This window comes from Juglans microcarpa x Juglans regia, chromosome 2D (assembly GCF_004785595.1).
Source record: "Juglans microcarpa x Juglans regia isolate MS1-56 chromosome 2D, Jm3101_v1.0, whole genome shotgun sequence".
Classification (NCBI taxonomy): domain Eukaryota; kingdom Viridiplantae; phylum Streptophyta; class Magnoliopsida; order Fagales; family Juglandaceae; genus Juglans; species Juglans microcarpa x Juglans regia.
This window is the reverse complement of record NC_054596.1, coordinates 32686595-32699187: the sequence shown is the minus strand read 5'-3', so window position 1 is coordinate 32699187 and position 12593 is coordinate 32686595. Positions and strand designations below refer to the sequence as shown.

The following is a 12593-nucleotide window of genomic DNA, read 5'->3' as shown; positions in this document are numbered from 1 at the left end:
GAGCGATGGGGGGCAAAGGAAAGCTGTCTTTCAAATGCGCCTTATTCAAGTTAGTGAAGTCAATGCACATCCTCCACTTGCTATTTGACTTTCATAGCAGGACCATGTTTGAGAGCCATTCCAGGTAATGGGCTTCGTGAATGAACTCCATGGAGGGTAGCTAGCCTACCTCCTCTGCTATTGCAGTGAATTTCTTTGCACTAAAACTTTGCCTTTTTTGTTGGACCTTCTTGGCATAAGGATGCATGCTCAGGCAGTGTTCGATTACGTTCTTGTTGATCCTATGCATGTCTGCATGGGTCTAGGCTAATACATCTTGATGCTCGACGAGGAGCCATTTTAACTATGATCTCATCTCACGGTTCATCTTCATTCCTATCCTCACCCTCCTCTCCGAAAGCATGGTGTCAAGGGATACCAGTTCGAGAGGTTCATTGACCTCTCCCTGTTTTAAGTTCCACTTGTCCTGAGTCTCCACCTTGGGTCGGTGAGCTCAAGGGGTGGAGGTAGCACTTGCGAGGTGGCCTGGGATGGTTCTGCCACATGTGTTTCTGCTTTGAAATTCTCGAGCTTCTCTACTTCTGAAGTTGACCTTGCCATTCATTTCGTTGTCCCTACGAGTACTCCTCCTCGATCGGTTAGAGCGGCTTTCTGCTTGTGGGCCATTCGAGAGTAGGTCATAGCTGACAAACGAAAGGCACACTGATGCTGTTAAATCGAAATAATTCTTAGATCGCACAGACGACACCAACTGTTAATGTGTGTTTTGTAGCCACCAACTCCGAACCTCATCAAGCGTCTGCAAAAGAGTAAAAAAATGGTAGTCGGGTGTGTCCGTGATATCTTCGATGTCAAAGTCAGAAAATTTCAAGGAAGAAAAGAGAAAAAGAGCTAGAAGCTTTGTGATAGTGATTAACCTTTTTCCCTTAGCAGCTTTTATGCTACTTTACCCCTCACGTTGGGGTCTTGTTCGCTAGATTGTCATATGACAACATTTAATGTGACAGTTTTGTGTCAGTAATAAGATCTTCTGTTAGTATTTCATATTTGCACTCCATGCCAACACATTTAATGCGGTGTGGCCTTTTTCATGTTACTCAGGTGGGAAAGCGTATACACTTATTTCAGTTTGGGCCTTCCCCACGATTGGGGGTCGGACTTGGTACACTCACCCCCAAGGTCGTGAGCACTGAGAACATAGGCTCGGCCGAATAAGGGGGGGAGAATATTCTCTTCCACACCCATTTCCATAATCGTGTGTTTTAAATTTATGATATAGTTGTTATTAACTTATAAAAGTATAACTATTTTACAAAAATATCATTATTTTAAAACATGATAATTTTTTAATGTGTGAGATGATTTAGGTCGTTCTAGTTGGTTCCTTTTGTCTCAAAACAACCAAGACATTATCGTCCTATGAGGAATGTAAAAAACATATGTGATCTATTGGGTGCTTGAATTAGATATGGGCTTGTTGATGCGGCAACTTTCGGTTTCTAAGATCATGAAACACATCTAATTTAGGTTTAAGTTGATAATTGATCACAATCTTGTTTTATTATATGTGCATCTTCAGCTATGCATAGAAGATGTACACATTTTTCAGAAAAGATATACAATGCATGATTATTTATATATAAACTTTAAAATACAAAGTTTAAACTCCTAATATCTATAACCTTAATTATTTTTAAGATTATCTTCAGCCATGACTTTGGCCATCACTCTGTGTGGTGGTTGTCACCTTGAGAGTCGGATGGAGCAATAAGAAAAACCTACAATCCTACAACCACCTAGAGTGGTGGTTGGAAACCCATCGACGCCGTGTGGTCCAATCTAGCCAAATTCGGCACCTCACCTTTGCGCCGAGATGGCTGGCTGGCCATCCCTCTAAAATTATTTATTCTTAAATTTCCTTTTTATGAGATTCATTCAATGTAAATGTGCTTATTTTAGTGTCAATTGAAAAGATGTGTTATATTTTCATTGAAAATGTATAAAAGATTATTTACACCAAAGACCTTAAACTTCGAAGAAAAAAAAGAAGAATAATCTTAATTCATTAACTCGAGGATATATTAAAAATAAGAAGAATGATATTTATAGTCATATAATATATAAATATTGTGTACTTTTTTAAAAATTATGAAAAAATATAAAATATAAATAAAAAAATAATTTTTTTAATAATAAATCTCATTCTTTTAAAATAAATGAGGGCTTCTCCCAACTTATAATTATATTTCACATTACTTAAAATAAAAAAAATAAAGCACCAAAAATGAGATTCTGTTGGGACAAACAAAACGACAGCACCCGCAAGGATTGCTCAGAAGACAACAGTCGTCGAGTGACGGATAGAAGAACGGCCTACGGTGGCAATATGTAATAAAATAAAAAATAAAAAAAGCGCACAGAACTGTCACATACTCACATGAAATACACACTCCTAAATATATATAAAGAACGGCACCCTTCAATACTCTTTCTAATCTTCTTCTATCTTGTCTCCCTCCCTCTCTGTCGCATATTTCAGAGCCATGGGCTCCATTTCCATGGCCGTCCTCTGCTTCATTCCTCTTGTTTTTCTTTCTTCATGTCTCTCTGTCATGGCCAAGCAAACTTATATAGTTCACATGAAGCACCAGGACAAACCCTTCTCCTTTTCCACCCACCATGACTGGTACTCCGCTCACCTCCAAGCCCTCCCCTCCGCCACTTCTGACTCTCTTCTCTACACCTACACTACTGCCTATCATGGTTTCGCCGCCTCCCTCGATCCTGACCAAGCCGATTTGCTCCGCAGATCCGACGCGGTCCTCGGTGTCTATGAAGAGACCGTTTACACTCTGCACACCACTCGCACACCTGGGTTCCTCGGTCTAGACACCGATTCCGGCCTCTGGGCTGGCCATAACGCACAGGACCTTGACCAGGCTTCTTATGACGTTGTCATTGGGGTCCTCGACACTGGGGTCTGGCCCGAGTCCAAGAGCTTCGACGACACGGGTATGCCCGCCATCCCGGCCCGGTGGCATGGCAAGTGCGAATCTGGACCGGATTTTAGGCCCTCGCTCTGTAACAGGAAGCTCATCGGGGCTCGGAGCTTCGCAAAGGGCTATCAAATGGCCGCCGGTGGTGGCTACTTGAAGAAACCCAAAGAGGCCAAGTCTCCTCGGGACCGAGACGGACACGGCACTCACACAGCAAGTACGGCCGCTGGATCTCATGTCGGTAACGCCAGCCTCCTCGGTTATGCCAGCGGAACGGCTCGTGGGATGGCCACGCATGCGCGCGTCGCCACTTACAAGGTCTGCTGGAGCATCGGTTGCTTCGCGTCCGACATTCTCGCGGCCATTGAAAGTGCCATATCCGACGGCGTCGACGTGCTATCACTCTCTCTAGGTGGTGGGTCCGCCCCTATCACCACGACAGCATCGCCATCGGAGCATTCTCCGCCATGGAAAGGGGCATTTTCGTGTCTTGCTCAGCCGGGAACAGTGGGCCCAGGAGATTCTCATTGGCGAATGAGGCCCCGTGGATCATGACGGTTGGGGCCGGAACTTTGGACCGGGACTTCCCGGCTTTCGCTCAACTCGGAAACAAAAACCAGTACACGGGAGTATCTCTTTACAGTGGGCAGGGAATGGGAAATAAACCGGTGGGTTTGGTCTACAATAAAGGGAGTAATAGTTCAAGCAACATGTGCTTGACCGGTTCACTCGAACCGTCCTTGGTACGTGGGAAAGTAGTGGTCTGCGACAGAGGGATAAATGCACGCGTGGAGAAGGGAGCGGTTGTACGCGACGCGGGTGGGATTGGGATGATACTCGCGAACACAGCGGAGAGCGGTGAGGAACTGGTGGCAGACAGTCACCTGTTACCGGCCGTGGCTGTTGGGAGGAAGACTGGGGATTTGATAAGGGAGTACGTGATCTCGGATCCGAATCCAACGGCTGTGCTGAGCTTTGAAGGGACAGTGCTGGACGTGCGGCCATCGCCGGTGGTGGCAGCGTTTAGTTCTAGGGGGCCAAATCTGGTGGCGCCTCAGATTCTGAAGCCGGATGTTATTGGGCCAGGTGTTAACATCTTGGCGGCTTGGTCAGAGGCCATTGGACCCACCGGGCTGGAGAAGGACACCAGGAAGACCCAATTCAACATCATGTCAGGTAATTTTTCTCCAACGGCATGATTGGATTCTTAAATCTCTCTACATTTTATTATTATTTGTCTCGCATTAAATTTTACCATATATAGGCTAAGGAAATTAACTGCAATAGTACTCCAATAGAAAGTATGTTCTATTTCTAAGAAAAGAAAAGTAACTATATTTAAGAATATTATTTTTGATTTAGAATATAAAAAAATTAAATTATTTATTTTATTTTATATAAAAATTTTAAAAAATTATAATGATTAAATGAGATGAGAATGATTGAAAAAACAAACGATATCGCAGAGTTAATTGTAAAATGAATATCTAGATTTTCATGTTTCTACAAATCGACTTTCAGATTTTTATATTTTGGAAAATGAATATATATGAGATGTGTTTCAAAACTTGTGTGTAGGTACATCAATGTCTTGCCCCCATATCAGCGGGTTGGCTGCATTGCTCAAAGCAGCCCATCCAGAATGGAGCCCAAGTGCAATCAAATCTGCTCTAATGACTACTGCCTACAACCAAGACAACACCAAATCCCCTCTCCGGGATGCTGCCGCTGGTGGATTCTCCGATCCATGGGCTCACGGCGCCGGGCATGTAGACCCTCATAAGGCCCTCTCTCCGGGCCTCGTCTATGATATCTCACCCAACGACTACGTTGCCTTCTTGTGCTCCTTGGGCTACACCATTGATAAGGTCCAAATCATTGTCAAGCGCCCCAATGTTACATGCACAAGGAAGTTTTCCGACCCTGGACAGCTCAATTACCCGTCGTTCTCCGTTGTGTTTGCGAAAAAGAGGGTTGTTCGATATACTCGCGAATTAACGAACGTGGGGGCAGCCGGGTCGGTCTATGACTTAGCCATCAGCGCACCATCAGTTGTGGCGGTGACGGTGAAGCCCACAAAGCTTGTTTTCAAGAATGCAGGGGAGAAACAGAGGTACACGGTTACCTTTGTTGCCAAGAAAAGTGTACCTCAAACGACTAGGTACGAATTTGGTTCAATTTCTTGGAGCAACAACGAACATCAAGTAAAGAGCCCTGTTGCTTTTTCATGGAATTTGTTGACATCCTAAGCTGTCTTTGGGTGTTTGATCTCTTCTCTTGCCTTCTATGTAATTGGGCCCGTGAGTGTGTGTCAATGGAGTTTGTCACTGAGGTTGGGAAGTTAGTGTGACTCAACTTTAAATGTTTATTGGCACGCTGATGTTAGTCTAAGACTGTTTCCTTCTGTGGACAACCATCATTTGCATAGTGGGAGTTGGCCCAAACCTTCAAACCAATTGAATGTTATGTTTGCTTGAGAAATTACTAGCTAATATATATATATACTCAACCTACTTGAAGTGGAAGTTGGAAGTTGAGCACTTGAGAAATTGCTACTTGTTCATTATGCTCCTTGGTCCCAGTTTGATTTGACTTCTGCAATCCAATTTGTGCAAGTGGGATCTTTTTCCTGGTATTTAATTTTAGTATTTAAAGCAATGTTTTAAATTTGGCCGGTTGGTATTTACCATATAGGAATAGTGATTGGTATAAAAAACATGTGTTTCGTACCGGATAAAATATCGGTCGTATCAGTGCATTTCGGTCAATACTGGCTAGTTTTCAATGTACCGGCCGAAATTATTATTTGTTTTTGTAATTAATATAAAATTTCTGATTTTTTCATAATTTTCACTCAAATTCTTACATCTGAATACTATTTTCTTAATTTTTTTTAATCTCATTTTTTTAAAGACTGAAAATCAAATTCTTACTTCTATTTTCGTGATGAAGATGAGTAATTTATCTTTCTAAATAGTTGGATTGATAACTTAGAAGTACTATTATTTAGTTTTATAAATGTGTTTTTAATTTTTTAAGATTTGTATTGATATTATTTTGAAATATAATTTATACATATATAATTAATTTATTATATATAAACTATTCTGAAATGATATTTGGGTATCGAAATATTTTATTCTAATATCTTAATTGAAACGATTACCATATTTAAAACTTTGATTTAAAGCGTTTAGAGCAGAAATTAACAAACTTAATGACCATAGCAGAAATCAGAATTTGGGTTCATACATTGGCCTGATCTTTTGTTGATGTGATATCAAATGATTAACAAAGTAAAAAATAATAAATATCTTTTCAGTCATTTAATATTATTTAAGAGATAATGAAAGGATAATAAATAGCTTTTTTTTGTGTATAGATAGTCTTACTCAAAATTAAAGAACCCCTGTTATCTAATGTTAGTATTTAGAGGGTTTGGAGCATACATTAACAAACTCCAAAGACTATTAACACGAATAAAAAATTGGGTTACAAAATGATAAATAGTTTTTTGATCATTTAGTATCACGTTTATCCGAAATAATCATTGTTAAAATGATGATGAATAGATTTTGAAAAATGATAGAGTTACTACCCTCCTATTACTCATTTACTACTTATTTTATATTTGATTTTTTTTTTAATTTTTTAATTTTACTTAATGGTTAAGAAAGTAATTATTAGTAAAATTATATATTATAGATTTTTTGTGTAGATTTTACACTTAGGCTTCGTTTGGAACTATAACTCATCTTAACTCATCTCATTATTACAATTTTTTCAAATTTCAATACAAAATATAATAAACAATTTAACTTTTTCAAATCTCAAAATAATAATAATATTAAAAAATAATATTCTAACAATATTTTTTCATCTCAACTCAACTCAACTCACTTTAACATCCAAACGTAATCTTAATTAAAGTAATTAAAGAATTCCATGTTATCTAGTGTTAGTATTTTAAGCTTTTAGAGCCGCAATTAACAAACTTCTAGTCTATTAACACGAATTAGAGATTTGGTTCATACATTAATTGGCCAAAGCTATTTTTCAATATGATATTAAATAAGTAGTACAGTAAAAAATAAAAATAATATTTAATATCACATCAAAAAATAATTAAAGGATGATGATGGCTAAAGAAAAATTGTAGGGTCAGATATTTTTTAATCGAAAGTAAAGAATATAAGATAGTTGGAGAGTGAGATGAGATGAGATGATAATTTTGTGAATAATAATAAAATAATTTGTGAATAATAGTGAGATAGTTTGAGTTAATATTTTATGGAAAAAGAAGAGAAAAAAAATTGAATAAAAAAATATTATAAAATTAAAATATTATTAGAATATAATTTTTACTTTGTAATTTGAAAAGGTTGAATTGTTTGAAAATTTAAAAAAATTGTAATGATTAGTTTGAAAGCGTTTGTATTGAAGTGTTTGTGAAGGAAATGAGATTGGATGAGATTAAGGCCCCTTTTAGATATAGAAATAATTTCATCTCATCATTACAACTTTTCTAATTTCTCACATAAAATATAATAAACAATTTAATTTTTTCAAAGTTCAAAACAATAATAATATTAAAAAATTATATTCTAATAGTATTTTTTTTAACTTTTATCTAAAATTAACTCATCCTATCTCCATTTCCAAACAGAGACTAAAACTAATTCCAAACATCCCTTTAAACTTTGGTTTGTGGAATGAGCCTGCACTCTCTCTTATGGGTTTGTGCCAGAGAACTGAGGTTTACAGTTTTGCAGGAAAATGAATCTGACAAACCCAAGTAAGGTCCAAAATATGGACTGCCCATATAATAATAGGCACGAATTATTGGGTTCGTTGTAGGACCAGTGATTTGAATTATGGACGTATGAAACCTGACTATAAAGGAAAGCTATAATTATTATATAGGTCCTAAGGTTTGATGAAATTACAAACTGATCTAGGAAGTAGAAAAATCTAGAAATTGTTGCCTAAGGTAAACATTGTATAAGAAATTGATATCGTTGTACACTTATTGTTAGATTTATGACCAAAAAATGTTGAACTGACACTTATTCAGTTATTTTTCCCGTTACAACCTATAAAGTTTGGACCAAAAAACAAAATTGCACAACCACATAATCACAGATTCACAAAGATATTCGAAATTTAGGAAAAAAAATTAAGACTAAAAGAAAACACTTAAACACTAAAATAAATAAAATCCAAAAATATTTGAAAAAATTAATAAATTAATGCTAACATTTTGGTCATGCAGTCGCCCCCGGCGCCGATACTCCCTCACGAGGTTGTTGTAGGGTGGCTTGCGGCCTGACCATGAGGTGGAGGGCTCCGTGGGGTCGGCCAGAAGTCACCTCCCTCAACTTTTCTTAATACATTGTCAATTTGCTCATACATAAATTTTTAATTGTAAGCTTTAAAATTTAGTTGTTTAATCTGATTGAGAAACTTATCCAAAATGTAGCTCATGCAATTACAGAATGGATTGAAACATATAATGTATTTATGGCACTGCATACAACAGCCATTTAATACATTGTTCTGGCTTTTAAGTTCCTGGTTTTGGTTTTTGAGAACACAACCAGAGATAAAACTGCCGATAATGTGATCTGAGATATGTGCTATTTGTCAAAACTAATCCAACAATCTCAGAAGAAGCTGATGTCTCCACAACAAATCTACCTATTACCCCATTTACAATAAATTTGAAGAACAATACTCCTGAATGGAAATGCTTGAATATGCTAGTAACATAGATAACAAGGGTTACAACAAGTTTTTGTACAACAGCAGCAACGGCGTACCTTTGGACATTTAGGACGTGAACATCTCCAAATGCAGCAAGAGCAATCTGGGCATGAAGGAGATGGACAATTGCAACAATTTCTGATGCACGAATCTGTTTTACAGCAATTTGATGGGGGAAAAGCACAACACCGCCACTTCGGTAAATGACAGCTGAAACAGGAAGCGCATTTACATGTATTGCAGTCACAGGAAGCCCATTTGCATGTATTGCAGTCACAGCAAGCGCATTTACATGTGTTGCAGTCACAGGAAGCAGAGGGGACACAGGAACCACAGTTACATGTATTGCAGCCGCAGGAACCACATTGGAGACAAGAACCACAGTTACATCTATTGCATTTACAGCAGCAGCAGCTGGCACAGGAACAAGATTTACATGGATTGCAGTCACGACAGCAGCGCGGCATTTCTAGATGAAGTGAGCACCCATTATAGCAGCAGCAGCAGCAGATCCAAGAGAGGTTAAAACAAGGCATTCGACTGCAAAAAAACACTCTTGTTACCTATGGAAGTTTTTACACAACAACTGAGTTGACAAATTCTTCTTCTAATAGGAAGATTAAGAAAAACATTGCTGATTTGTCCTACATGTGCTTCTAAGAGACATTTAAAACAAGTGGTTCTGCTTGAGTTATTGTTTGCTGAATGAAAACAAGAGCTGGGGATAAGTTTGCAAACAGTGTAAATAACCAGAATAAAGTGTCAAGGTGATGATAAGAATAGGTTCATCATGCTCCCCCTTTGTTCAGCACAAGGACATTATTATTCATCACAACTAACTGAATTTTCATAGCAGGATTCATTTATTCTTCTTGATACTATTAAGAGCATTGCATGCAGAAAAAGGTTATTATTTCTTGGATTGTCTATACAAGAAATGAAAAAAGTTTTTCCATCTGGTAAATTTCCATATAATAATATTGCACAAAGCAGAATTCAATACAAGAGTCTGGCATTGGTGCCTCCCAAGCTCTAACTACTTTCAAGATGAAAGGGAACCTGAGGAAAATCCCATGGTTGTCTGTCAACCTTCGATTTTAAAATCTAGAAAGTAAGGAATCACCACGCAGAATGATGAGTGGTTAGATTCTATGGATCCAAAATGCAGAAGAAAATTTCCCTTATAACAGGTACAGACAATAATACAGCATATTTTTTCCTAACTACTCAACCGGCCAGAGAGTAAATGCACAAAAAAAAAAATAATAATAATAATAATAATGGGTTATAATTTCAAGATCATATGAAATTCAAGCAATTGAGCCTGGTAGCAATATTCCCACCACTGTGAAGAACATAATTGAAGATCAAAACCACATCTACAAATGCAACAAACTAGAATGTCCATCATCATGTGGTAGTAATGGTGAATCCTATTGCTTCTTGTGCTCATCATTCTCCAATATGTGATAACTTTAAAGAGTGTGTATGGTGAAACTTAGTGCACAGATGTTAGGGCATAAGACAAAATGATCATAGTACCACAGCCATTTCCAGAAGCGACAGCGCCGACGATTCTTCCGATTTCTGCTTAGAAGAAAAAACATAAGGATCATTAACCCCTGAAAGTTTATAGAAGACTTGATCACAGAATTCTTACGTAGCTATAAAAGGATCTGAGTTTGCCACCACATAATCAGCAACCCTACAATATGATCATGTTCCCCAAAAACTTAGAATATAGAAAAACAAAAAAAAAGGAAGTATTTTTTTCATAACAATTGCAAGAAAGAACTCCATATAAACAATTTTATAAACTAGACGCTGAACAAGAAATTGCAAAATTGAACATACTCTTTGCAGCATCTAGAAGCAGGTTGAAGGCTTTGAACGGATTTTAATTCCTCCTGCTCACAGAAAAGTTGACATAACATCTTCACCCACTCATATGTATTAGAAGTATATGAAAAGCTACTCATTGGATTCATTATGCATAAAATTGTCTTTGTGAAACTTTATTATAGGACTAGCAAATTAGAGGCAATTCCTATTATCAACGACTACCTTCCATCAGTCACGGTGTTCTGTCAGGATCAATCTAAACCTTAAACACATCTCGTTGAGCTGGAACTGAGTTATGCTAATAGATCAAGCTTTTCAGATACGAAACCATAGGTAAAGCCAGAGAAAATCGTGTACAATCACTTGCATATCTCTATTTGCCATTTCTATTATAACATAGTTAAATCACTTGCAGAACGGATATATAGACTTCGGGCTCGAGGATGCTGAGGCAATGACCAACAACAGACACTAAACAATGACCAACTTCAGCTTTCACCACTTCAATTTGTGAAAAGGTATGTATGTGTATGCCATGACAAGATCATATTTGTACGAATAAATAAGGGCAAAAGCGAACAAATATGTTATTTTCCATCTTTGAGAAGGCACTCCCAATATGTCCTTTAGGTTCAACACATTCCCCCTTGGTTGTCTGTATTTTCCAACCTACACATTCAAGGTCCACAACTATATATGAATGTTTTCAATCTCTTCGAATTGATCCCATAAAACTCACGTCCCTGATCAGATTCACTAATCAAAACTCTTTCCCCTGTACTCGTCTCATCATGCATTTCCATTCCTTGTTTTTACTTACCAAAAACACTACCTGTGAGTGTTAAAAATCACGGATTTTATCCCCACCCTTCCTTTTTTTTTTTCTTAATTTCTTCCCTAGCAGATTGAGACTTTTAAACTGCCTCTTCAAATCCCACCATACCATAACATTTGCAAGTTCTCCCTTAGCGCCTTTAAATTAAGCCCATTTAAAACGAATTAGCACACAATTAACAAATAAACCACTAATTTTAGGGGGAAAATCACTCTGTTTACTGCTAAATAATCAAAACCAAAGAAAACACAATAGAACTATACCTCAAGAAAACTAATCTCTCTTTCAAGCATCTGAACCTTCGCCATTTCACGGCGCTTCCCGTATAAATCAGGATACTGCGGAGGCGACTTTGGACGTGGTGGCGGCAGCGGCGGCGCAGAGGAAGAATAGCCCGACGAAGCAGCCATTTGCTCTCGAACTTTTACGATTTTCTCGATCCTCTAAATCACTCAAATTTAAACGAAAGAGTGAAGAAATAGGCCCGGCAGCAAGAACTGCCAGTGATTCTGAAGTAGTAATAAGCAGTAAATGCTCGAGTGCTTGCAGTAGAAACAAGAAGAAGTAGCAGTAATAGGAAATAACAAACAAGACATGACATCAAATTATGCTAGGTGTGAACGCTATGCCAAAAGTGAGTGGCGAAGACAGTAAATAGGCTGCCTGACAATGATTATTACAACCCAGAAACACAAAAAATCGAAAGAAATAAGAAATGGGTTCTGCAACAACAGCAGGGTACATAAATGTTTTGGGTTGCAGGGAGAAAATGAGGCTGAAAGGGTAAGAGAAACAGCGATAATAAGGCTAAAAAGGGAGCCATTATTGCCACAGGCTATGAGTGAAAACAAGGGCGTGGTCTGAGAGACTCTGAGGCTCTCTCGAGGCACATCTTTTGTGCATGGCAGCAGTAGTAATAATAATAGTAAAGACGGCTGTGAAAAAAAGCCTGCAACGGCAGTGTCTGTACGAACCCCATTTAGGAAAGTTGAGGGATTTTGATGGAAATCTTAGGGAGATCTTGAAATTCAGAGGGTGCGTTTTTCTCTTCATTTTCAATTTTCTCACTGTCTTTTTTTTTTTTTTTTTCTCTGACAAGGGTTGCAGAGAGGAAGGAGCGGAAAGCACGATGGGAAACAGAAAAAGGATGATGGTTG

At 38.0% G+C, this 12593-nt stretch overlaps 2 protein-coding genes across 2 annotated transcripts; one reads left to right on the top strand and one right to left on the bottom strand.

Moving 5' to 3' along the window:
- Positions 1-2483: 2483 nt before the first annotated feature.
- Positions 2484-5452, top strand: LOC121248980 (subtilisin-like protease SBT1.8). Its single transcript, XM_041147617.1, is given in 3 exon segments — positions 2484-3420; positions 3423-4172; positions 4575-5452. Coding segments are annotated over 3 exon segments (2298 nt in total). The 5' UTR covers positions 2484-2543; the 3' UTR covers positions 5246-5452.
- A 3040-nt stretch (positions 5453-8492) lies between these two features.
- On the bottom strand, positions 8493-12593 carry LOC121250308 (guanine nucleotide-binding protein subunit gamma 3-like). The gene is made up of 6 exons (XM_041149405.1): positions 11700-12593; positions 10614-10666; positions 10420-10464; positions 10302-10346; positions 9052-9299; positions 8493-8969 (listed from the first exon to the last, which is right to left on the bottom strand). Exons 1-6 carry the CDS (start codon positions 11844-11846, stop codon positions 8560-8562), a joined length of 948 nt encoding a protein of 315 aa, XP_041005339.1. The 5' UTR covers positions 11847-12593; the 3' UTR covers positions 8493-8559.